This window comes from Clarias gariepinus, chromosome 23 (assembly GCF_024256425.1).
Source record: "Clarias gariepinus isolate MV-2021 ecotype Netherlands chromosome 23, CGAR_prim_01v2, whole genome shotgun sequence".
Classification (NCBI taxonomy): domain Eukaryota; kingdom Metazoa; phylum Chordata; class Actinopteri; order Siluriformes; family Clariidae; genus Clarias; species Clarias gariepinus.
This window is the reverse complement of record NC_071122.1, coordinates 5614757-5642749: the sequence shown is the minus strand read 5'-3', so window position 1 is coordinate 5642749 and position 27993 is coordinate 5614757. Positions and strand designations below refer to the sequence as shown.

General features: G+C 40.0%; 1 protein-coding gene across 1 annotated transcript; it reads right to left on the bottom strand.

Annotated features, from left to right (window-relative positions):
• Window positions 1-7177: 7177 nt before the first annotated feature.
• Window positions 7178-22817, bottom strand: wnt4 (wingless-type MMTV integration site family, member 4). The gene is made up of 5 exons (XM_053484484.1): window positions 22279-22817; window positions 9829-10064; window positions 9619-9750; window positions 9325-9467; window positions 7178-8827 (listed from the first exon to the last, which is right to left on the bottom strand). The coding sequence occupies exons 1-5, from the start codon at window positions 22353-22355 to the stop codon at window positions 8357-8359; spliced, it is 1059 nt and encodes a 352-aa protein (XP_053340459.1). The 5' UTR covers window positions 22356-22817; the 3' UTR covers window positions 7178-8356.
• Window positions 22818-27993: the final 5176 nt, after the last annotated feature.

The window sequence follows — 27993 nt, the reverse complement described above, 5'->3', positions numbered from 1 at the left end:
CACATACACGACGAAACCAAAGCCCCTTAAGACACATACCACGGTTTGAGCTTCACCGCAGGGGGGGAGGGGGTTTGGGGTTGAGATGTGTCGAGTTGACTGTACTGGGTCCCTTTACACATTCCTCGAGTGTCTTTGGACGATGTCTGTCAGCAAGCACTTGCACTAAATAGCTGCAGAAAGCGATTAATTATGCCGCATGTGGAATGCCTGGTATTCTTTGTTGTTTTTTTTTTTTTTTTTTCCCCAAACTAGGTGGGGGTGACCACCTGCACCAGAATCGTGGTTATCAGCGGGAGTATCATGATGCAGGCTGCTCCTAGTGACAGGCCGCTGTGTATGCATGAAGTCGTTTCCACGCTCCGGTGGCGGATCCATGGCCAACCGTGCTGTCATTACCAAAACTTTAGTCATGCTCATTCACAATCACCAATAAAAGCTTGTTTGTTGATTGATTGTAGAACCAAGAATGAGCTGTTTTGTTTAATATTTACCCTGTAAAGGACGAGTTGGATCTCGAAGACTGATCTCAATTGTTTACTTGATGATTACTTTTTGAGAACTCATTATGTGTTACAGTTTCGGCTTTGCTTTAAAATTCTTAATTCTGATTGGTCAGCAAGTGTTGATTGTCTCTCTTTTTTTGTTTTCCAGGCACATTTATACATACACCAGAGACCTGTCTAAACATAATAATGTGTGGGATAGGGACCATTCCATTCTGTTTTTGTTTGGGCTGGTGTTTAAACAAGCCAGACAGATATTTTTTTTTAATAAGAAAAACCCTAGCTCTTAACTCTGCTGTGCTCTAGGGGTTGTGGCTCAACAGTAGCAGCTCATTTCGGGTCGGGGGAAGCTTGGTGGATACGGCATTTGACTCCTGATTGGAAGGTCCCAGCTACAAACCCGACCACCGAGTTGCCACTGTTGGGCCCTTGAGCAAGGCCCCCAACCCCTTAACTGCTTACCAGTCTAATGTAAGTCACTCTGGATAAAGACATCTGCCAAATAAGTGTAATATAATACAAACACTAAAACTGCATATTTGCAGGTGGAGCGAGACAGAGGCATGAAAAAACTGCATTATCTAACGGAGCATTAACGCACACACTTTAGGGGAGTTTAGACATGATGTAACTTGTTAAAGAAAAATATTTTTAATAAAGGAAACACTAGACTTTTTAACATAAACTCGTAATGTAGTATGAATGCGCTCATTCTAATGTTTCATCATTTTACTGTTATCATTTCTATCTTGTTTGCAAGAGTTTTTTTTTTTTTTTTTTAAACACTTCAGGATGGAACTGTTTGTATATATATATATTTTTTTTTATAAATGTTGTCAAAATAATGGAAAAATCACAAGTTCTGAGTGGTTCTTATAAACTGAGAAACTGGTAAACTGATGTTGCTGCTTTTCCACACGTCTGTCAATATGCTGTCTTCACACTGGACATGTATCCTCAGAGGTGTGACCGGAGCGGAATTGATGCTTTCCAGGTCTACTGCAATAGGATTTCACTTTGCTCACCCCACTTATGTTCCCAAAGGTCTCATTTAAATGGTGCATCTATCAGATAAAACGAGAAGCTAGTCATCAGATGTAAACTTAAGTTTTGTTCATGAGGCTGCCCTGGCCTATTTCCTTTTTGTCTGGCCATAATTTGAACCATTGTAGACCTGACTCAAATTCAAAGCAAACTCATTTGACTTTTGTTTCCACTCTCAGCAGCGTGATCTATTCCTCAGCATAATATTTTTTATGATTATGCCCTGATCGCACCTTGTTTTAACCGGACAAAAAGGCCAAACCTGGTGCGCTAACGCAATTCCAAAATGCTAGGTAAGCCAAAGAACTGAGCATCGATGGAACTCCAGTTCCAGTTAGAGCATGAGGGTGCTGTTAGTGGTGTGTCAGGAGTAAGTCGGCGCAGTGGGAGATGACGTGTAGATAAGCCCCCTTGTCCTTTGGAAAAGGGCTACGGGAAGCATCTGATCCCATACGCCAGTCAAAGCCGAACATGCTTGGGATTTGTTGAAAAGCGAATCTGTGGAGTGAGACAGGCTGTGCCGAGATGAAATATATCGCAGAGTCATAAATCAAAAAGCCCACATCTCACAGCCCTCCTCTCCTCCCACCCTTTCGCCATCTGCGCCATGGCAACGTGTGAAGCCTGAACTCATACTTACCGTAGCTGCATTGTAGGAACACGCATGCTGTCGTCACAGTGGATCGGCTAAAGGAATCTCATCATTTGCTTCTTCACACATGACACAAGAGCAAGCAGGATGAACTTTTTTTTTTATTTTTATTTTTATATCCTGCATGCTTTTTTTTTAATGCAATGTTTATCTGGACCTATTCAACCATAACACCACGCCAGCACTTTGTGCAAAGCTGAAACATCTTACAGACATAAAATTTCTCATTTTTGCTGGACCCCAATAAGAGGTTTCTTTTGAGCTGCTTTGTGTGTGTGTGTGTGTGTGTGTGTGTGTGTGTGCGTGTGTTCTGTTCTTTTTAAACTAATGCCGAAATCTGAAAGGTAATTAAACTTTAACACAAGTCTGCTTTTACATCATGTGCACGCATCATGAGAACGTTTAATGCTTTCCTTTGATGCATTGTTCAAACCAAGAATGGGATTTTCCTTCTAAATCACTTCAGTGGGTGTGATGGTAAGAAAAGCAGACAGAGTCAGAGGGCCTGCGCAGTGCATTTCTCACCCTGTCAGTATGTGGCCCTGTGCCAGCTTCGGCATGAACGTGAGCCCCCTTAGCGCAACAGGGATGTTTAACATGCAGGCAAGCCAACAGTGACGAGCACCATGTATCACTGTGGCTTATTATGACAATGTTTTTCGCTTACGGTTTTGGGATACATAAGTTTCATCTACGGGCCGTCTCCATTGGTGCAGGATTCCGATCTCAGCAGGTGTTTGGTGTGACCGTGATCGTCGAGCATCCATAACGTGAACACAGGACAACCAAATCCAAAATAGTCATGCTAGCCAGCATGGAGTGACGGTACAGGTGGCTGAAGAAATCCAGGGTGAAGAATTTGTTTTGCATATTCTCTTTATTACGTCCTTCCCTTGAATAACAATATATTTGAATGTTCTCCACACCTGTGCTCACCATCACCTAACAGAATATTGGGTTATCCAGGTTGCATTCCACCTCTACAGGGGCCCTATGAACTTCCAATCAACCCCTTACACCCTGCCATCATCCTATGTGTTACCATCTTGTCTTGGATTACAAATTGAAAATCTTCTCCACCCCTGTGTTCTTGATCACGGGGCGTAGTACTGGGTTAAACAGATAGCATTCTACCTGTTCCAGCAGAACCGATAGGAACGTGGTCAGGTTTCGGGAGACACTATCATGGACAATTTTGTATACCCGTGTGTTTCTAGTCTACTTTTGACCAAAAGAATCAATTCTTTCAATCAAATCTGGGCATGATCTTTACAAGGCTGCAGTCGCACTGATAAAAGCTCAGACTTTAATCAAGGATATTTATGGACCCTGCTCAGCTTCCTGTCTCCTTCATGTACTCATAACCTACTTCTACTACTAGGCTGTTTTGGGATTTCACAATGAGAATTTCCATAATGTTTGTCCTGGGGTGTACAGGTCATGGCACATGTACAGATTTGAACACATAAGCGGACACAGTGAACAAACTCCTGTCAATCATGGACGATCTATCCCATCCCTTCCAGCGTGATGCCATACAGAGGTAGCTGAGTTCATTCTCCAGCAGACTGATCCGGCTTCTCTGTCACAATGGTTCAGGAAATCATTCCTACTGTATAATGACTCACCTCTATCTATTCACGCCCCTCAGTATTGAACAGGTCACATCCCAGAAGTACATGGACGATACTTATAAAGCCCCCAGACACCCCTACCACTCCTGTCCTGTACAACCTCTCTGTATACTCAACGTCCCAAGACTCTATTTCACCTCCTGCCACCTCCTCCTTTTTCGGCACTATTCCAGATTTGACAGTTGCATCACTGTTCTGATATGCGGATTCAAATTTAGCTTCCCAAGCGTAAGTACATGGATTGGAAAAGGCTTCATATATCAATTCTTGATGGATGACCCATTGTGAAAGCATTCTTGTGGTTCGTGCTGAAACAATGCTACACATTGAGGGGCTGCCGTAGCAAAAACCTGGGGGCTTGCCTCGACTTGAATTTCAGTCGCAATGATTGTTCGAGATGCCCATGTTCGAGATGGCATGTTTTTCAAAAAGAATGGGAATAAGGAAGCGTGAAATTCAGACGTGCGCTGCCACTTTCTGCCACGTTCCTGAGAGGCTGCGTGCCGGTGTGCATTCTTTACAACAGAAACAGAAAATCCATACTGGCTTTCACCTGGGAGTTCATCCAACAGGCTGGGGTTTGGAGAAGCGGAGGATTAAAAGTATTGTTTGCTGTGTACGTGCACGGGCTTCTCTAGTCACTCTTCATAATATGGTATAGATGCTGTGTCTCTGATGGACTTTAATAAGCTTGTCCTGGAATTTTAAGAATGCCTCAGAGGGTATGTGCATTCACTTGTGTCAGTTAAGCAAGAGTTCGACTCACCTGAGGTGGTGATATCTCAACTGGACCTTTTTATTATGAGGAATTTACTGGCATCACATGTCCAAGTACGTAATATTCAGTCCCATATTATAAGGGCCTTGGATGTGTATTGCACATGGGGAAAAATGGATGCAGGAGGGCAATGGAGGTAGGGGACATGGGGGGAGTAAGAAACTGTCATCACAAACAAGAAACATCTGTCTGATTTGTGTAACTTGTTTTCTTTTAATATGAGAAGTATGTTAGTGGAGATCCGTGAGTTTCGAGGCGAGCCTTGAAGGAGAGTCCGGAGTCCCCCTTTCCTTTCTGAGATTCAGGCATGGTTTTGTAATGGCCACAATGCCGAATTTGTCAGATGAAACCCAGAGCTTAAAGCTGAAACTGTGATGTAAATCAAATGGAAATAAATAAATAATAAAAAAACTTTTCCAAAATGCAGGTGATTATCAGGAGTCCTAGAATTGCTACGTCTAATTACAGAAAGCTTTCATTTCTGAAAATGTAGGCTGAAAGGCTAAAGCCTTTGATCTCATACAACCTTTATTGAATTCTATCTTGATAATCGTGTTATGTCTCAGGAAAAGCCTTTACAAATATTAAATTACTGTGTGGTAATTTCGGGCAGAGGCTGTAACAGGACCGTTCTGGATGGTACGACAGGATTGGATTTCACCATGCAAACTCCCTCTGGGTCTATATACCGTGCACACACGTTTTCCCTTTCCATTTGTTTTTTGGTGATCCTCAATCAGGCCATTCTTAATGTATTAAATTTTTTTTCTTCAAATTTGGTGCATCTACAGTAGGTGCGATGAACAACAACAACAACAACAACAAAAACATCCAGTGTCCAAAAGAAATCCACAGGATTTACTGTTATTACAAGGATTTCGTGGTCACAGTGCCTTCATGTTAACTTTTCCTACCAAAATAACTGACAACTACTTTCTCTTCTCAAACTGCCCTGAACTTCATAAACCCTAAGCTTATTAGAGCCAGACCTTTGAGGGAACCTGCTATAGAGCTAAAAAAGAAGCTCTGGAAACCAAGTGCTCTTTATTTATGCCAATCATCTGAGCTGGGAAAGAGCGATGTAAGTGTATTTGAAAAAGTGGGAGAAATGAGGAGCATCAATGCAGTAAAGTTTAGCTTCGATTACAGGGCACAGTTTACACTAGTATCACTATTTCACAACCTGAAACCTTTCATTTTCAAATGAAAAAAAAATGTGATACCCTGGTCACTCCGGACAGTCAGGTCATCAGCTGACTTCGTTTTATTGCAAAATAACGTTGCTGACCAACTTTGCTGAGCAACCACAGATCATAAAAATGCCTACAAAGAGGCTTGTACCAAAGAGGCCCGTACATCGTCCATTATGCATGATGGGTGCATCGCTTCTTACCTTCTTACCCTTACGTACCCATTGCTCCGGGATCTGGATTCATCACATCACATGACCTTTTTCCATTGCTCTAAAGTTCAATCTTTATGCTGCCTAGCAAACTGAAGCCTTTTTTTCAGATAAGTCTTACTAGCAAGTAGTTTTCTTATGGACACACAGCTGTTTGTAGAAATGTGTAGAAGTGCTCTTATTTTAACTATTAAACAAAGCTGTAATTTTCTACTTCATTGATTTTTCTTCCCCTGATAAAGATGATGATTCAGCACGATCCATCCATATTTTAATAATATTCTGGACAGTTTTTAACCTAATTAGTCATTTTAAATCTCCCTAGTTGTTTCCTTTGCTTGATGCAGCCAAATATGTGTATGTTTCGATCAGTGCTTTTCATGAATTTACAGTGTTGGATGGTATTTACGTCTTGGTGATATCTAAGACACCATACTTAACAGTGTCCTCCTGTCTTAAGTCCTCATGTCATGTTTTAAGGTTTTTTCCAGTCACTACAATAATACAATAGCTTGTATTTCTTCCGTCACCATGCACATTGTCCTTACGTGATCTATAGTGTAAGGCTGGTAATGCAGATATTAAACTTTTCCAACTACTGGTATATTTACTGGCTCATGTCTGCCGTGGCACTGAGCTCATTTAGAAACATAGCACTTATAAAAAGCTTCATTGGGGGCAACAGCTGAGCCAGTGGTGGTGTTGAGGTGAGGGCAGAACCATCTTTAGTATTTTAAAGCACCAAACCGCACGTACGTGATGGCCAACATCCCTCATTCCTGCTGCATAGTTTCCATAAATATTTATTGTTCTTGGTATGATGGGTGCCGTCCAGGCCGTGTCACCAGGCAGCTGGGTGTGTGAGCTGGACATGTCACGCAGTGTTATTATTCACGCTCCACAAGCCTGAGTCTACTTCCAATGTTGAGCTTTTGAAAATAAGAACAAGAATGTGGTGTTGTCGATGGGTATTGTGTTCAAATAGAAATAATAGCTTTCAATAATTTAGTAATATTAAAGTGTGTAAACAGTCCCAGGCATATGGAACTAAAATGTTACTTTTTCTTACTAGTTATTTTTTGAAGTCAGTTAATGAGAGAATTGTTTGCATGTATATGTGATATGGTATTGCACGAGCATCAAAAAATACACCAGGTCCCGTTCTCTCGTCTTTCAAAAGGCATATATTTAATTTCAACGTACATTCATATGCGTATAGTCCTCTTCAGTGTATAAAGTCTTTTACAGAGCTATGGTTCCTTAGAAGCGTGCTGTATAGCAAGGTTGTACTATAGAAAAATGTGGAATTATGTTGTTTTTACTTTCTTTCTTTTTTTTTTTTTTTACAAGGTCATAAATAGTTCAGTCACTCTGCTTCACGTTTAGTGGAAGAGGGAATGCTCTGAGATTTTTATCTTTGCGGTATGTGCATCAGGAGATGAAAAGTGCTCGAGTCACCGTGCACAGGTCACTAGGTTTCAATGGTCGCAATACATATCCATGCCAATAACGCTAACTAACAGATTGATCTAATACACAACTTTGAAAAAAATAAAATAAAAATAAAATAATAATAATAATAATAATAAATCCTGCCTTCTGACAACACCCTATGGAAATAACACAAAGCTTTTCTTGGATTTCTTCCCTATGAAAAACAAGAAACTCTTTCAAAATTAATACTATAATTATATAAATTTATATAAAACACAGACTCTGTACATTTACTTGAGTGATTTTTTTTTAAAAGCAGCATAAAATGGCCACCTCTATCTTAAATGCTGTTGACGAATGAAAAAAATAATAATAATAATATAGATGTACACCTGGACTGCATCTCAGTCTGTTAGAAATTCCCTTGATGTCCGTGACTCCAGATAAGATCCTAAAGCAGCATCAATAGTAGGAGGGGAAAAGTCTCCTCGTCTCCTTCAACCACACCAAAGTTCATTTGTCCATCTAACCCTCCTCCAATCAAAAAGACCACTCCCACTGGAGCTCGTCACATTACAAAAAAAAAAGAAAAAGGAAAAAAAAATCACTCTGATTCCAATAAGTTAGAAAACAATACAAAAATAAGAAAGTAACCACAAAAAATGGAGAGAAAAATACTCTCAAGTGGGACTTAAAATAATAAAAACAACAAGAACTCTATTTGCCCCTAAAAGTGTGTCCCATGTATGACATGTTCTTTTATACTCGGATGAATCGGTGGATATCTCCATTTTCCCCTTTTTTCTTTTCTTTTATTCTATTTGGAGTCAAAGAAGGAAAGAGGGAGTTTTTTTTCCCCCCCTCGTTAAGTTCAGTGGAGAGAAAGTGAGGGTTTGAAGGAGAGTATCACCGACACGTGTGCATCTCCACCATCTTGCGGCACTGTTTGCACTTGACGTAGCAGCACCAGTGGAACTTGCAGCTGCACCTGTCTACCACCTCCACCTCTTGCGTGTGGAAGCCGCGCCCGCAGCACATGAGCTCGCAGCCGTCGATGGCTTTCGAGGTCTTGTTGCAGTACCGTCCCACTGTCCCCAGCATTCCCGGTGTCCTCGGGTCGTGCTCACAGAAATCGGGACTCGAGTCCAAGTAGACCAGGTCCTCGTCTGTGTGCGGCTTGAACTGCGAGTTGCGCGGGACCAGAACTCGGGTGGTGCCTACCTTGCGCTGCTCGACCTCGGTGGCACCATCAAATTTCTCCTTAATGATGTTGCCAACTTTGCGGAAAGGGGGCATGGCTTTCCAGCAGGTCTTTACCTCGCATGAGCCAGAAACGCCATGGCACTTGCAGTCCACTCGCATGTGGTTCAGAATCGCCTGAGGACGAATAGACACATTTTTATATTCATTTGTGAACAGCGCACATAGAATATCGCCAAATGGGTAAAATTAAACTTTTGGTAAAGATTTTATCCTACTATTCCATCATTTTTGGCTTGAAATGTTTCAATGTTAAAGATTTAAGGATGCTAAAAATGTCTAGAGTTTAATTGATTATTTAGCAACATGATTTAAATAACTAACTCTTTCATCCTGGTTTTATATTTAACTTCTGCATATAAATCGGATGAGTAAACCTGTCTGGAATCCTACTCATTACAAATAAAAAGTTCTTCCCACGTTCGGACCAGGGGTTTATCTCGACCTTGAGGACTTGCGTTATATCTTGTTATGGCAGCTAATCTAAGAACAGCCAGACTACTACTCGGTTCAGCTTATCAGCATGATTCACATGCTATTAATCCGTGGGCATTTGCTCTCAGAATTACTAATAATCTTGGAATGGTGTCCAATTAAGCCTCGGTAGGACTCACCTTCCTCCCTGCCTCATTATTATGGAGATTCATTAGAGCTCGGTTAGACGACTGGCCTTTGCTTCTTTCTCTAACGTCCACAAAGGACTGGGAGAATGCGACTCCGTAGGCGATGTTGTCTGAGCACCCTGACCACTGGAACCCTAGAGAGCGAAAAAGAACAAGGAAAGTAAAATGATTCCACATTCTTACATGATCATTCATTAATCTTCATGACAAGCCTTTTGTATCTGGAATGAGCTTTTGTCTTTTTGATTAATCGCCAGGTCTTAAAGCATTTCCCTTTCGTCGTACCCTGAGGGCTCACGCCGTGCACGTTGCGGTCGCAGCCGCACTTCTCAAGCTCCCCGCTGCTGCATGCCCTCGTCACCGCATACGCAACGCTTGCAGCAGAAATGGCGTAGACAAACGCTGCCTCCCTCGTGCCTGTCAAAAGAATTTGTCAAATGTGAGCTAGATATAAAAAATGGTGGTGTACAATATATCAATGTCTTCCGCTGATACCTTGGGTGACCACCTTGCCGAAGACAGGCATGGAGTCTAAAGTAGAGCAGTTCCACCGCCGGTTACGAAACTGGTACTGGCACTCGTCGATGGCAAGCTGAGCCCCCCGACGTACGGCGTCCATCACCTCCACGTTGCGTTTGCAGATCTGCACCTGCCTTTGGATGAGACCTCGCAGCTTTTCACAGGTCTCCTCGTCAGAGATGCTCCCCACGGACGACAGCTTGGCCAGATAGCTTCAGGGAAAAAAATTGGAAGGGATTCAAACAAGCTCAGGAAAACCATTCGGACAAGTGTATATTTAAAGCTGAAACTCAAGTACAGTGTGAGGATAAGAATAGCAAAAAGAAAGTGAAGAATATTGATGACAACAGGTTTTGTTGTCCGTACCGATATCTGAGTTGTATCATCTGATCATTAAACTCATGGTAACTTGTATTCACTTATTCAGTCCTCAGAAACGATTAGCTGCGCACCGGTGCACAAAGCCATAAAGGTCCATAAAGACATGCAGGCAAATACCTTCGCCAGTATACTGTATGTCGAAGTTTTATATCGAGGTAACTCAAACATAAAAAAAGAAGTGAACTCCAATTTTGAATAAAAAAATTACACTTTGGAATTGAAAAATAAAAATAGTCATTCAGTCCGGAATTGTACGGTATAATGTGGTATTGTTTCTAAATATATAAGTTTCTTATGTTTAGATTACAGGTGCATCTCAATAAATTAGAGTATCATCGAAAAGTTGACTTATTTAGTAATTCAATTCAAAACGTGAAACCCATATATCATATACAGCTCTGGATAAAAATAAGAGAGCACTGCAATTTACTCCAGAAAACATCTGGAATGCAATCAAGAGGAAGATGGATGATCACAATCCATCAAGCAAAGCTGAGCTGTTTGCTTTTTTTGCAAAAAGAGTGGTATAAAGTTACACAACAGCAATGAGAAAAACTGGTGGAGAGCCAATATGCATGAAAGCTGTAATTGAAAATCAGGACTAGTCCATCAATTATTGATTTTTTAATGTTATTTAGCCAAATCATTTTCACAATTTGTTATACAAATTATTTGCATTTTGTTTTATTTGAGTTATTTAAGCTCTGCAAATACTGCATGATCTTGGGTTAATTTAATGTGTTGTGATCTCATTTCCTTTATATATACACTCTAAATTACAATAGAGAAATATTGTCAGCAGTTCACAAAAACTAAAATTAAATTGTTCATCTCATCAATACATGCACTTGTTTTTTTTTTATTATGTTTTTGTATTTTGGATTTTTTCCAGATTTTCTCCCTAATTTAGTCGTGTCCTATACCTCCCCGCAACTAGGGGGCTCCCACATTAAGGCTACTACTACCACTCAGCCGGGAGGGCCGAAGACTATCACGTGTTTCCTTCGAACCACGCGATGCCAGCCGACCGCATCTTTTCGAACTGCTCGCTCACGCACCGTTAGGGGCGGAGTAACACACTCAGAGGACAGCGCTATCCTTCATTTTGATTATTTTGCAGTGGTCTTCAACTGCCGTATTCCTTGTGTCAAGCCACTCTTGAACCAGAAACAGCGTTACAGGCATTTCATTTGGAAACCCAGAGTCTGGAGGAAGAGAGGTGAGGCACAGAATCCAAGCTGCTTAAGGTTATATATACTCACTCATCATCTATACCGCTTCATCCTGTATTTAGGGTCGCGGGCCTGGAGCCTATCCCAGGAGGCTTAGGGCACAAGACAGGGTACACCCTGGACAGGGTGCCAATCCATCGCAGGGCACACACACATACACTCACACACCCATTAACACACTACGGGCAACGCTTAACCTGCATATCTTTGGACTGTGGAGGAAACCAGAGTACCCGGAGGAAACCAACCGAGCACGGGGAGAACATACAAACTCCATGCATACAGAGACGGGAATCGAGCCTGGCTGGGAATCAAACCCTGACCCTGGAAGTGGACAAGGCGACAGTGCTAACCACTACACCACCTGTATATAGGTATATATAAATATAAACATCGCATTCAATATATATAATAATATATTTTAATTCATGGTTTTTGCTTTGTTTTTAAATCATCTGGTTTAAGATGTGCCTTTAATAACAACATGCAATATAAGTCATCATTAAGTTATAATAAAGTTACAGCCTTGTCCTAAAATAGATTAAATACATTTTTTCCCTCGGAATTCTACACACCACACCCCATAATGACAACATAAAAGTTTACTTGAGGATTTTGCAAATTTATTAAAAATAAAACAAATGAGTAAGCACATGTACATAAGTATTCAAAGCCTTTGAAGTAGAGTAGCCAGACGGAAGCCACTACTTAGTGAAAGGCACCTGGCAGCCCGTCTGGAATTGGCCAAAAGGCACCTGAAGGACTTTCAGACCATGAGAAACAAAGTTCTCAGGTCTGATGAGACTCTCTGGCCACTCTACCATATAGGCCTGATTGGTGGATTGCTGCAGAGATGGTTGTCCTTCTGGAAGGTTCTCCTTTCTCCACAGAGGACCTCTGGATCTCTGACAGAGTGACCATCGGGCTCTTGGTGACCTCCCTGACTAAGGATCTCTCCCTGATCTCCCAATCGCTCAGTTTAGATGGCCGGCCAGCTCTAGGAAGAGTCCTGGTGGTTTCGAACTTCTTCCACTTGCGGATGATGGAGGCCACTGTGCTCATTGGGACCTTCTAAGCAGCAAAAACTTTTCTGTAACCTTCCCCAGATTTGTGCCTCAAGACAATCCTGTCTTGGAGGTCTACAGACAATTCCTTTTACTTCATGCTTGGTTTGTGCTCTGACATGAACTGCCAACTGTTGACCTTATATAGACAGGTGTGTGTCTTGTCAAATCATGTCCAATCAACTGAATATACAACAGGTGGACTCCAATTAAGCTGCAGAAACATCTCGAGGATGATCAGGGGAAACAGGATGATCAGGGGAAACAAGATCAATTTTGAGCTTCATGGCAAATAATTGCATTGTTTGCCATGTGCATTGCCATTGTTATGTACATGTGCTTTTTTATTTTTAATAAATTTGCAAAAATCTCAAGTAAACCTTTTTCATGTTGTCATTATGGGGTGTTGTGTGTAGATGAAAAAATAATAATTTAATCCATTTTAGAATAAAGCTGTGACATAACAAAATGTGGAAAAAGTGATGCGCTTTGAATACACCATCACTTCATGATCACGGATACAAATGTTGTACAAACTAGGATTGGATGCTCAACTTTTGTCCTAAATCCCATTAAATTTGTACTTTTTACATGAGCTCTGAATGTTTTTGCAAACATTATTAACTGATTTTAAAAAGACTAATACCATAACTTGTCATCAAAAGCTAAAAATGTGAATGTATTAAATGCCCTGAATAAAAAACACAATTGGATTTAATGCGACATCATAAATTTTATATATTCACAACTTTAGTGAGCTTTTAAGCTGCATATTGTTATATCATATCTACATAATTCTGTGCGAGATCCAAATACTTTCCTTAGTGTTTCCATGAGCTAAACCCATTTCCAAATACAGAATGAAAAAAAAAAAAAAAAAAAAAAATGAAACAAAGAGTGAAGACACATTCTAAAATTCATCCAAAACTAACTAAACAGAGCATCTCTGCATCATTCCACGGGTTCAGCGACCCATCCTAACCATCTGTTTGTTTTACGCATCTGGTAAGCACAAACAAGATAAACATAAACAGAGTGGAACTGCTGAGAAGTTCTTGAAGAGCTTACTGGAGGGTCGAGAGAACTCTGAGGGGCCGGCTAACTACAACATTATCTTTCCCTCTCACCCCAGGGTCAGACGGGTCAGGGACACGGTGACATGTGAGGGGGGTAGATTGAAGGAGACGGTTGTGGCATTGCTCAGACTCACGCTGGGTTTCTAGGTCTCTCTTAAGAGCATCTTATAAAAATAGGCCGTTTCACAAGCTCGTCAAAAACACACTTAGAACTTCCCATCCAAACAAGTGTCCACTCTGGGGATGTTAATGGCAGCAAGGGCAGATGTCTGGGTTAAAACAAATGATTTGAAAGAAGGGTTCAGGAGCAGATAAAAGCAGTTTAATGGCTGGATTGAGCAGTGATACGGCATGCTTTTAAAAAGCTTGCCCTTTCCTTTCATGCACTTGAGTTAAGATACGACTGGGAATACGACTGGGTATGACTGGGTATGTGCATTGCCATTGATACCATCTGATTGTCTGAATTTCTGTACATTGCTATATTTTTATTTATGCACAAGCACTCATATGAGTTTTCATTTGCACCATTTTCCTCATGGTGGGTCACGCCAAATCTAACCTGTTGACAAGGGCTAATTTTGTGGATGTGACGGACACCTCCTTGTTCCTGACGCACTCATATCACCACTCAGCTGGTCTGATAACCTCCTTTACACCATCCTCATCCTCATCCTCTATCTCGTCCACATTCTGACTAGTGGCATGACATCACTGACCAGACTAGACCAGCCGTCCTTGCTGATCTTATCGCGTCTCAGACATCTCTGCTGGTTGAACCATTCAGCAGTCTCATGCGAAGGTCTTGAGCCACCCCTAATTTCTTCGTATTAAATCTAATTACAAAAAATAAAGTGTTTTTGATGGTCATCAAGACTACAAGAAATTCTGCCTCTTTGGAAGCAAAATATGAAGAAATGATGGAGGGGTCAAAACTTTTGCACAGAACTGTATTTATAGTATCTCTTGAAGTGATTTTACTCAGCATCTAATGTTTCGCATGGTCATTGTTGGTCTGAGTTCACTCTGTACACATACGATTATAATTACAATACAGTCTAAAACCCCCCCAAAGCTGAGAATATCACAACCAGCTGCTTGTATGATGCTCACATTCATAACAAAAACCTTTGAGAAACAAAACACCTGATAAACCACACGCAAGAGTTTTTTTTCCTCATGTGGGAACACTTGGCGAGACCTTGGAGAGAGATCTTTGTTTGTGGTGCCTCGCGTTTTATCTTTCGTTTCCTCTGCCTCCCTTTAATTTCATTCTTTGTGCGAACACGTACCTTCCAGTCGCTAGGGCTAACGAAACACGGAGATAGAGACTGTGGGATTTGGACTGGGAACTTTTTTTTTTTTTCACCGACTCACGGGAGTTACAGTAAGTTTGTGTTGAATTACCTTGCCGCGGCCCCTAAGCGCTGGGCCCGTAAGCACAGCTTAGCCTGATGTGACTTACCGCATGAAAGGCTCTATACGAGACGAAAGTTAATCATAGACACCTTTACTTTTTTCACGTATTCAACAGTTCCGGACATTTTTTTTTTTTTTTTAGAACATTTCTGAACATTTCGCCAAAGTTTACATTTCCTCTTTTGTAAGAAACAAACAAAAAACAAAAAAATCCGTTTGAGTAACGAGATCTAAACAGAACACTTGGAGAGGAAAGCAAGGCCCCCACGTCGCTTGTGTTTACACCAATATTTGCTATTTACACATTTCTCAGTTCTGCATCACAGGGTGCTTGTGACAGCCTGTTGAAAGGCATGTTTATCCAGAGTAATTTCACAATCAGGAGATTTCATTTCACTTTAAGGAATTCTTTCTTACACTGCTCTCTGAAGAGCAGCCATTACATGCAAAAAAAAAAAAAAAAAAAAATTTCAAAACAGACGAGTCTTGGTTCAGTTACACACCATTATTTCCTAAAGGTTAAGAAGACAGCGTTGGCTTTACATGGTCGCAGCTCAGTCCTGGTGTAATTACATGATTACTTGTTAAAAGTATACACACATATACACAGATATTTATTAATAATTATTAGCATGAAATAGGTCTAACGCCTGTTACGTCTCAGGCGCCCAGGTGTTCCTTATACATCTGGTCAAAACTGAGACGAGTCGATACTTATACGAATATTATCCACGTATGTTAAAATCATTTGAATAACTTGGGGGAAAAGCGTTTTGTCAGAAATATAAGGAATAAAAAAATAAGGCTAGGACAACTCATGAGAATGACGCCTTTACAGATCTCGTTTTAACTCTAGAGGGCAGTCTTTTCTCAGTTTCTCCCTTGAGCATTGGCTGGACAGCATGGTTGTTCTTGTAACCTGTACAAGATCTCACACGCACCCAGAAAATACACATTAACACTAATTAATTATTCAATATGTGATGTCTCTAAGTCAGTGTATTTTCTGTACGGCGTCTATATATATATATATATATATATATATATATATATATCTTCAACAGATATGGAGTGAGGACAGAAGACTGAGCCTAAATGCGTCTTCTTGTCATTAACTGTGCTAAGATGTGCTTAGAAACACAGGAACTGTGTGTGTTCATGTCGGGAAATGCAGGAAATACTCAGCTACACTCATAGCCTCCGTTAAAACAAACCATACATGAAATGCTAATCTGCGTTTGTTTGGGTTTTTTTGAGCAGGTGCCAATATTTATTCAAACAACAGCCTCTTTGTTGTAATATATACAGTATATTCAGCCTGACTGCTTATACCTGCACGATAAGCAGATAGTCTTGATAGTGCAGATTGCAAATCTGCCAAATCACTGCAGAAAGGAAAAAAAATAAAAAAAATTCCTGGGGACAAAGTCTCATTCCTGGAGCTCAGCTGGCCTTCCCATGCGTTCAGCGTGATAAAACGCAGATCCTGAAGAGCGACGACGGATTGACGAGAAGCCCGGGAACATGCAGCGAACGTGGACAGAAATGATCATGATCACAGGGGATATTTCCAACCTTTTGTTTTACATGCGGTACAGGCCATAATTCTTTACTCTTGCATGTTCTCGAAATAAAAGAAGGGAGCAATTAAAACCAGACATTTTTATTAGGCCGCGACAGGATCACCTGCTGAAAGGCCCGGGCGTATGTGAGAACACGGCTTTCACAACTTCATCGACCTGTTGTCACTGGGGTTATTTGTGTTTGCGGCGTGAGGCGCCAGGATATATTTTGCATTAGTGGTTTCTTCTCGTGTTGCTCATCAGCTGTGGACTATTTATTGACTCTCGCTCGGAACCTTTGTTCTTTCCATCGCAGGTGGTGTGACGTACAGAAGAGCCATTCGCTCGAGTGTGACCTGGTGCTCACAGTGGTGATCATAAACAGAGAAAGAAATTAAAGGCCAAATTAAAAAAGCTCTATGTTTTTTTATTAATTTTCTTAATTATATAATTATGTTGACATTATATTTGATTTGTAGAATAGAAAAAAACAGATTCATGACATTTTAATGCTTCTTGCATTAATGCGAAAGTGGAAAGTCTAAGCAGAAATTTCATCGCATAATTTAGGTTTTAAACTTTTTTAAACCTGTCTTTTAACGTTATTAATGATAGCAGAAAATCTAGGCATAACTTAATTATAACTTAATTAACTAGGATCGATATGCCCCGCCCTGGGGGTGTGTCCTGCAGCTTTTTAGCAGTAGGCAAGCTTTGTTTCTTTATCACTTGGTTAAGAAGCAAATGATTTGCTGTAACTGGTTCATTCGCTAGAAAGAGGGAGACGGGGAAGTTCGTACGAGGCCATAGGTCAAGTGACACACTTCTCCGAGATGTTTTACTGACTCGCGGCTCTTTCTGCTGACATACAGGTCGCTTCCTCAGACTGAATGAGAACGCCATCTGGCCTTCTCCATCAGTAAGGGTCAGGAAAAGACTCTTTGGCTGTTGTCAATTGTGAGCTATCTCACTTATCTACTGTCAGACTTGTCTAGGTTTGTCCTATCTTGAACGCTTATTGGCTGCTGTGTAAATCAAGCAGTCAGGCAGTTTAACACGCCGTCACCCTGACTTCCTGCTTCAGAAGGAAAAACAAGAACATACGGAATCATGAATCATGTCTACACGAGGGCTTGAATATGCAGGGCGGTTAAGAAAAACTTTCACGCAAATGAATAGCACAAACTTAGGTGGAGAAAGTGTACTAAATTTGTGGCTAATGTTAGTTTTAAGGCTTGCTATAAAAGATCTTTAAGGTCTAATTTAGTCCATATGAATATTTTTAAAGCTGAGAAATTTACATTAAATTTTATCTGGCCTATAAAAGTATATATACATTGTATAACAATATATTTTAAGAAATCTTGATACAGTATATTCTAAAATGATCATTTTTAAAATTCCATGATTTTATCTTTTTATTTTTTACTAGATCTTCAATTGTTCTTTGTTTTCTATTTGAATTTCAGTTAAAAATCAATTAAATTATCATTATATTTTAAATGCAGCACAGCCGTTTTGTTTAGCAGGGTCTTATCAATCTGACAGTTTATCATGACGCACATTACGTATCACAGAAATGCCGTTAAGTACCGCGATATGATATTTTCATCGTATTGCTCGGGTACAGAAGCTGAGAGCACACATTATTTTTCTTTTGTCCGAAGCCAAGTCCTTTATAAGCACCTTCTTAAACCAGAGCCAAAGTGGAAGTGTATACGTAGCCTTTGATTTCATCAGACTCTTTAATCCATCATTTGCCTTTGTGTAAATGCAGCCAAGCTGGCACACAGTATATTTCTAATAATTAATGATTAAGCCCATTAACCTGGCATTTCTCGGGTAATGATTGAGCTCATTAAACTCATGCAGCTTTATTAATTATTAATCCCATTAAATGAAATCTTGCACAGGTGCATTAATCCGGCACTGATGATAGACAAAAGCTTTTGGCCCACTTAGTTCAAGTCTGCATGTTGCTGCACCGATCTGATCGTGATCTCGGCTTTAAGACGAAACCCCACGGATGAATTAAAAAAGTACTGTTTGGACGATTGGCCGGTTTGATTATTTTTAAACTTTTATCCATTTATATATATAAAAATTTGAAAATAAGGAATAATTGGGAATTACTGATACTCTCATAGATCCTCTGTACTGCTTTAGCAATAGTCATCATCCAAAAATTAATAGTAGACAAATTCTAAACAAAAATGTCTCATGGTGGATTAGATCGCCTGTATCATAACATGTATCATAACATATTCAGTGGCATCATCAAATATTAAATTGTTTCCTTATTGTATCAAAGTAGTAGTAGCATTAGTAGTGTTTAAAATAAATGAGCTGCATTTGTTGATATAGAAAAGGTCATAAGTCTAGTAATATGTGTTTCTAGATTCATTAGGTCATTGACCCACTAAAGGAATTTTATGAATTTTGAATTTGAACCCTTCATGTAAAAAACCCTTTATGGGTCTTTTTCAGGTTTACATAAAGTCTATTTCGAAGCTATCTGATCAATCTCTTGTGTCTATTATCTAATGTATTAGTAAATAAAATAAAATGATAAATTTGTAACTGCAATTGTGCATAGACGTGAGTTATAATTTCCTTGCAACTAACTCCAACTCCTTTTTTTCTTTTCATCCATCCATAATATTAAATCTATGCCAGTTAAGTAAATAAACCATCATTATTTATATATTGATGTCATTATTCAGTTTAAAACCAGAGTTTAGAATTTTTAAAGGGTTATTATTTGTTCACTGTTTATATACTTGTTTCATGTTCTTTGAAAGTTGAAGCTGCCATTATAAATGACAGATCTGTAAATAGCTTTTATCCTTTTCATTCAAGATCTAGCCATGGTTTAAGCCACAGCTTAAGGCAAACTTGCGCGGCTCACACGCGTTAGATTGCACATTCACATACATGCGCACACGCACGCACACACACACACATACACACACCTTTTTCTTTTTTTTTTCTTCTTTAATTTTTGTCAGCTTTGCCAAGCGTGATGAGAAGCTGCCTGCTCCTACCTGCTCCCTGGGGCTCCCGTTCAAATCATTCTGTCAAAATAATCATATTTTCGCAGACAGGTAAAGACGTTTTTTTTGCCTTATCCTCTCGTGGGTGCGTGCCTGTGCATGTCTGAGAGCTGCTCCTGTCACCACGCCTAAAGCTCAGGTCCAAAAACACGGCCAAAAAAACCCGAGTGACGGGCACGGAGGAGCCTTCAGGGGGAAAATTTGCACAGATAAATATCAATCAGTGGCTTCTGAAAACCTGTTCTGTATCGTCTCAGTTGGAAGTAGGCTTCGCTCTTAAAAACAAAAGGTTCAAGGATCTTGTGCACGTTCTCTAAACGCTCTCACTATCTGAAACTTTCACTCTGCTTACAAGAACCATGATGGTGCATGAACAAAACTCAAAACCAGGCTTAATACACTGATTAGGTTAGCTCATCCTAAAATATAAAATGGTTCCACTTGAAAACCTTTGAAATAATAATTTTTTTGGGAACCGTTTGTTTCTTTTAAGGTTCATAGAAGCTTTGAAGGTTTTCCAAGAGTGAGACGGTTCGCTAAACAGTTCGTTAAGGTCTAAATCACATGCAGTGGTTAAACGTTTGGGAAACCACAGTGGTTTTTAGTGAAACATGAGTTTAGTGAGTTGTAAATTCATTTACAATATATACGTAATAATGAACATGTAAAACATTGTGTCGTGCTATCACCAGTATGCCAATTACGTTTAGGGATTCTTATTGAAATTAAGGCCCTTTAAGGGACCATCCATGTTTTGTGAACTAAGTATAATCCATTAAACCAATATACCTATCAGGGTATATACCCATGTTAATGGATGTTAGCTACTAAAGTATGACTTTGAGACACACTCTTAAAAGAAACACTTTTAAAAGACACAGTCATAAATATTTTATAGGTTCTTGCTATCAGAAACCTTCCTGATGCCTCTGTGAGCCTTAATGGTGCATTAATGAGTCCTTAAAGAACCCTAATGTCAATGGGTTTTCCAATCATATCTCCCAGCTGCAACTCAAATATTATAAAAACATGATGGAGTGCTATTTCCTGTGTGCTGGATATATTTAGGGGTTCTTACTAAAATTATTGCAGCCTTAGTACTTCATGCAATGTCTGGAGCTGAACTGATCCCAAGATAAAGGTTTGAATGATCTTCTATAGAATGTATATAAACTATATAGGTTTATATAAACTCTAAAAGCAAAATAATCCTTTAAGACCTTGTCGATGTTCTCTGAACAGTCTCACTGTGGGAAACGCTTACTGTGCCTATAAGAACCATAATAGTGCTCGAACGGCTCCAGAAAGAACCCATCACACACAAATATACAGTACAGGAATCTTCGGTTGTAAACAGAACCACAAAACCCACCACCACATTCGTCGCACTAATTACATGGGTCCAGTTATTAAAACGTCAAAAATAGAGTAACTTTTAGAAACCATTTGTTTGAGTTCAAACAGAGTTCCTAGAGGTTCTCCAAGATTTACAAGTTCATACAAGATAAAATATTTATGGAAGGTTTGAAGGTCCTTTGCCTCTTCTCAGTAGAAAAATCTTTTTATAAAGGTCATGATACACATGTCGGTTTAAAGAACGGTAATTTCAATTAAACAAAAACCTTTAAATGTAGAAAACTTCAGCATATTCGACAAAATTATGCAGTATGTGAGCTTCTGGTTACCAGCTGAAGGTTCCATTAGAAAACCTTATTAACATTCAACTCTTTTGAGGAATCTTGTGGCATTTTAAAGACAAGAAGAACTCTTAATATCTACGATTTCCCCATCTTCTACTAAGGACGTTTTCAAACTAAACACTTCTGGAACACCTTTGTATACTCTTGACAGCAATACTTTATTTAAAAAAAATGCACGTCATTGGTTCTTGAGACAAACAAGCACTTGAATTTGAATAAGAACTTCAAGCTCTTAGACAACAAATGCTCCTCAAGGGTTCTTGGGAACTTTAGAAAAGCGCTTCCACTTGGAGCAGCGAGAGCTTCTTCTAGCCTATTTAGTTGTAGTTCAAGACACGGCCTGGACCCAGACAGATCTGTGCTTATGTAAATAATCGCGTTATGCTACGGAGAATCTTTTAACTGAATTTTGTGAATAAATAAATAAATAATTCATATGACAACGATTTCACGGCGATGATCATCAGGACTAATGAACCATTTTGCTCCTTAGTGTGATGCAACGACAGGGTTAGATTTTCTGGCATGCTTTTAAACCCAGGAGGAAACTTTGAGACGTGTGACGCACGTACAGGTGTGTATGTGAAACATGAGCGGCGTTGAGATACAAGCTGAGATATCTGTCTAATCAGTCTATTTCTCTGTTTCAGACAAGAAACTCAAGAAATAAGGTTCCTCAGATACAACCACCTTTTAAAACAGGACTTAGCATCTTATACCTTGTGTATCCACATTTGACCTTTGATCAGAGTTTTATAAAAGATCCACATGGACCATGCACATAGCACTGCAGGGAGGCAACAGGGAAAGTGTGTGCGTCCGGTGCCCATGATCTGATCTGATCTGATCTGATCTATCAGCTGTCCCTAAGATGCATGCACAGATCCACAAATATGGTAAAGGAAATACGTGAGAAAGACGTGTGTATGGGTCACTTACAGCCAGTTGCTGGCGTTGGCGGAGAGAAGCGCCAGAAAGAGCATCAGCAGAGACCTGAGCAAACAGCCCGAAGTCATGTTGGAACTTATAATAAAAGTAATAATAACACTAATAATAATGACAACAATCCACAGGAAGGAGGGGTTGTGAAGCTCGCACACTTATTGTTGTTATTACTGTTGTTGTTGTTATTATTATTATTATTATTATTATTATTATTAAGATCAGTATGTTCAGTCTGAGGCAGATCCCTGTTTCAGAGATTAATCCGTACACGGGTATCCAGTCGGAGGAGCGCGCGCGTCTCGGTGCTGGACAGATCAGTCTTTAAGTGGAAAAAACAAAAACAACAACTCTGTGGTTAAGTCTGGATCCTCGGATGCGCTCGCGCGCACGCTGTCTCTCCTTTGGTCCTTGGTTTCGTCTCGTCTGTCCGCGCGCGCAGCCCGGCACCACGCAGCCCCGCGAGACTCCGGTGAAGTTGCGCGCGCGCTGTGAGTGAGCGCGTGTGTGTGTGTGTGAGAGAGAGCGAGAGAGAGAGAGAGAGCGTGCGTGTGAGTGTGTGTGAGTGTGTGTGAATCAGACGCAGTGACGCGCTGCCGCTCTGAGCGCTGAATTTAGTCGCTCCTGGAGGATTTCGGAGGGGCGGTGCGACATGTGGGGGGCAGGTTACTGTGTGTGTGTGCGTGCGTGTGTGTGTGTGTGAAATAGAGGCGGGTGGAAATGCGCGTTATGTAGGATATCTGCAGAAGATCATTATAATCTAAGTTTTCACACACCTTAAATGACGTAATGGTGAGTGCAATAATAATGATAATGATTAGAGGTAGTAGTAGGAGAGAAGGGTAGAAAATTAATGTTGGTGTTAAAAGCATTATTAATACTAAATTAGACAAAAATTATAGTCTTTATAATAATAATAATAATAATAATAATAATTTGTAATTTGGTATCGCCAATTAGCCTATTCTGCATGTTTTGGACTGTGGGAGGAAACCAGAGAACTCAGAGGAAACCCACCAAGCACATAGAACCTGATTCGGGAATTGAACCTGGACCCTAGAGGTGCGAGGGGACAGTGCAAACAATACACCACTGTGCCGCCAGTAATACTACTACTACTACTACTACTACTACTACTACTACTACTAATAATAATAATAATTTTCTCCCAGTGTAGGGTGAGTGATGACCCCAAATTGCCATTATTTTGTGTGTGTGTGTGTGTGTGTGTGTGTGTGTGTGTGTGTGTGTGTGTGAACCCCATCCAGAGTGTCATCTAGTGCCCTAGGTTGACTAAAACAGGCGGCACTTCCACATGGTCCTACAACACGGGTTAATTCTAATAGATGATGGATGGATGGGTGGATGGATGGAAATTAAATATTATGCATTTGGTTATGATCTGTAATCTAATTTATGACCTCAGTAAGAATATTTCATAATGTTTACATAATATTACACATAGGTTATTATACAGTATATAGTATTTATTATTTATTATTATTAATATATTATATTATAAGTTTAACACTAAACACACTCATAACACAGTGTTGTTCTTCCTATCTTCTTCCTGAATGTTTAATTTTCATGAGCTTCATGATGCACAGCTTTTTTGGGGGAACTTCTGAGCAAGTGACTTTAGCCCTTTTGCATTATACACCAAACTTTTGTTCATAAATAAAAAAAAGCATGTAGAGAGGAGGAAGGTGGTGGTGGTGGTGTGTGCGTGTGTGTGAGTCTGTGTGTATGTGTGCGCATCTGTGTGTATGGTTGGTGTATGGGGGTCACTTGAGTTTAGAAATGACCAACAGAGGGGGAAAGTGAGTAAAGCTGAAAAATTCTCCAGACTCAAGCTATAAAAGTAACAATGTATAGGCTTTGGAGATATATGATTATGCTAGTCAACATCATCAAGTCCTGGTCAGTTTTTTTTAAATATTATTTTTTAACTAGTGTTATTAGTAACTACTGTAGGTGATTATTGATTCACTTTCTCTAACATATTGCAGCTGCAAACCACAGATGTATATTCATGAACTTGTTATTATCCGGTATAGTTTCTATAGTAAGAGTGTGTATGATGGATACTTCAGATGTAAGAATGTAAGTAAATGTTGTTACAGTGAAGCATTCTTTAAGGAAGCGATGGAACCATGAAAGGAGTCTCCAGTGTCAGAGGTAAAGCCCTAACTTTAACTGAGTTTACATTTTCTAACATGACAAGTGGCAGTAGTAATACATTTTGCAGATAGTACACCACTTTAAACTTAATTATAAATCGAAAAAGAAAAATGTATAACACATTGCTTACTAAGGAAGTAATTACAGTATAATGTTTGGAAATTGGCTGTGGGACAAGAGGAGTAAAACATTTTATAGTCATAACAAATTTTAATGAATAAACCACCCCAGTGCACCTTCATAATCACAATTTGAGCCAAAATGTCAAAATGTCTCTGTCAGGGACTTCATTCCTCTGGTCAGGCACTGATAGCTCCATCAGCACCCACTGGTGTGAATTTACTGAGCTTTGGCCGCTGCACAATCCCACACTTACAAAAGAGGTGCGATCTGTTATCCCCACAGACGCCGCCGATGATGCCGGCAACAAGACTCTCCGGAGCCAAGGAGATGGGGTTTGGCTTCCGGACAACACTCCTTCTTGTTTTTTGTTTTTTTTTAACACTCTTCACATTTTCCATTAAAACAGCGCATCAGTCTTGGAACCGCAAACAACACATCCAGCTTCACTTGTACAGGCAAGTGAGAATCTCGGGCCTGCTTTAGTAACTGGCTGAGTGTGAATGTTTCCCAGTGGCTGTGGCTGGCGCTTTCCATTTGGATCGACAGTTTCAGAATATTTGCCTGTCATTCAGAACTTCCTGCCCTGTGTTTCATAGATGAACTTACTCGCATTTCATGAGCCATGGAAACAGTGCAGTGATGCTGAATCAGTCCAGGGAAAGCAATTAACAGGATATAACCAAGGAGATTTATTTTTTTGCTGTTTAACAGACTTTACAGTTTGGTTTAGCATCTGTTTAGGAAATTGATAAATGGCTCCAAATATAAGCATTTGTTGTTTGTTGTTTTTTTGAAAATGAGAGTCACTCGTAAACAAGCCACATTTCAGTAAGGAGCATAGATGCCATTTTTTGTCTTTTTCACTATTTTGAATAGAATTTTTTTAAAATAAATTTTAATAAATGTATTTTTAATAAATTCTTACTTACAGGTCCAAAACCTTGTGCTGCCTCGTATATAAAAGAATGCTTATGCTATAACATTTCTTTGGTTTTATACAATATCGGAAAAAAAAAAACATGTAACAAGGTTCAAGGCTTGGGATCGCTGAAACTTCACAATGTTTATTTCGGGAAGTCACCAGTACTGGAGGTTGTACTTGCTAGTGCTATGTTGGACCACTTTTACCTTCAGATAAATTTATTAAAATACATTCAACAAGGTGCTGGAAACATTACTTAGACATTGTGCTCCATATTGACTTCGTGCAGATGCTGCAGATTTGTTGGCCGTACATGCATAATAAATCTCCCGTTCCACCATACCCCAAAGATGCCCTATTGGATTGAGAACTGGTGATGGTGGAGACCATTTGACTACAGTGAACTCATTTTTGTGTTCAAGAAACCAGTTTGAGATGATTTTAGCTTTGTGACATGACACATTATTTTGTGGTCATAAAAGGATGGACACAGTCAGTAACGGTACTCAGGTCGGCTGTGGGCTTTAATCCATGATCAATTGGTACTTAGGGGTTCAGAGTGTGTTGAGGACATCTCCCAAACACCATTATACAGTACTACCTCCAGTAGCCTGAACCAGTGATAGATGGCAGGATGGATTTATGCTTTCATGCCAAATTCGAAACCTATCTGAATGTCAACAATTTTTCACTGTTTTATTGTCCAATGTTGGTTAGCTCATGTAAACTGTAGCCTCAGTTTTCTGTTACGTTTCATCTAATCAATGTGAAACAATACGTGAAAATATTTTTCATGTTTTTATCTAATGCGAATACATCACAAACTTTGCTAACCTAACAGCAACCTGTTGAGCCGAGAGCTTTAAATGAGGCATGCTCCGCGAAGGCATGACACCCTGTCAGCACGTAACACACGCTAACACACACTGGTGTTTATGTGGTGTTTCTGTCTAAATCACGGTGCTCTGGGACCGCAGGCTGCCCGTGTCAGGCTCAGTGTGTGATAGGTGATATCCGGGTTTCCATGTCGCCAGCTGGCTCCCTGAAAATAACGTCTCTGGCATTTTCTTTCCCTCCTTGGTCGCTCGTCAACCTTTTATAACTTTCATGATTCCATACATGCATGTTTATACAAGATGAGGAAGAAGATACGAAGGGCTCCAAATGATCACGGTGTGATTTGACAGAGCTTGATTTAAAAGACAATGACTGATATTGTTGATCTTGTAAAGTTGCCATCTCGCTGTTGTTCTGTCACCATTGTATTTACTGCATGTTTGGAGTGATGACATCACTTATTATATTATAAACCAAACAAGATATGTCAATGTCTTTATTATATTTGTAGGATAAAATTTGCCGCTAACAGGGCTTCTACGCTACGATTAGCTAGCGCATTATTTATCTAGTTTGTTAGGGTGCGATATTTTTCATTTTTTTCAGTGTGTCCTAGCTGAAATATAAAAATAAATACATATTTCAAACTTAAAAAGTCCTCGCTAGCTACATCATAGCTAGGTATTTAAATGTAGCTACGCTTTCAAACCTGATCTCATTCAAACTTCTGATCCCCCCCCACTGTGAAAGATTTTAGACAACATGAGTCGTGCTAATCCAAGTTAAGTTTTGTGCTGTAATATTTTCAAAAGGAAAAGGTTTCGCTCAGGCGATCTTTACATCACCAGGCCGTGGAGGACACGACCCGAAAACCAAACAGTGAACTCCCAATCCATCAGGTTGCCTTCACATCCCTTTTTATACATTTTCACACAAAAACACACACACACAGAAAAAAAACCCTTAACTAGCCAGTGCCAGAGGTGCAGAGGTTAGGGCCGAATCGAGCGTCCCTGTCCATGATAAATGAAATTCGACGTGAATGGAGAGGCAGGGGAGGGGAGGAAAAGAGGCTTAGTCATGGAAAGGCTTTGCTTAACAGCTCCACCGTCCATGGCAACAGAGACGGGGACATATATCTGACCACAATGACATTCCAAAGCTGGACAGATTTTATATAGCCTCAGCTTACGCAGGCGTTTCCAAGGCAACGGCATCCCAGAGGTATGCTAACGGTGGCGCGCGAGACCCCTTTAACATTTGCACTGAGCATCGGCCACTATAAACATATCCCACCCTTCCCTAGCGTCCGGCTGTGAGTTATGGCTGTATTGTGATGGACTTTTTCACTCAAAGTCTTACACAACACACACACACACACACACACACACACACACACACACACACACACACACCGGATGTACAAGTACATACTGTTAAAATTCTCGGTTCTGATTGGCCAGTAGGGATGTTGATACATACATTTTCTCTAGTAGCAGCTCCCATAATAGTGCAGGTTTATATTAATGCATCGTTATAGCAACAACTTAGTCTGAAACATTTATATTGCAGGTTTTAAACTAACTTTCCTGTAAGGCCATTTATGTTTAACATTTATGGAAGGAGTCTCCAGTGTCAGGGGTAAA

Coding starts and splice junctions, on each gene's coding strand:
- wnt4 (XM_053484484.1), bottom strand. CDS start 22,355: ATGACTTCGGGCTGTTTGCTCAGGTCTCTGCTGATGCTCTTTCTGGCG. Junction 10,065..22,278: donor GCCAACGCCAGCAACTGGCT/GTAAGTGACCCA, acceptor TTTTCCCTGAAG/CTATCTGGCCAAGCTGTCGT. Junction 9,468..9,618: donor GCACGGCGTGAGCCCTCAGG/GTACGACGAAAG, acceptor TTCGCTCTCTAG/GGTTCCAGTGGTCAGGGTGC.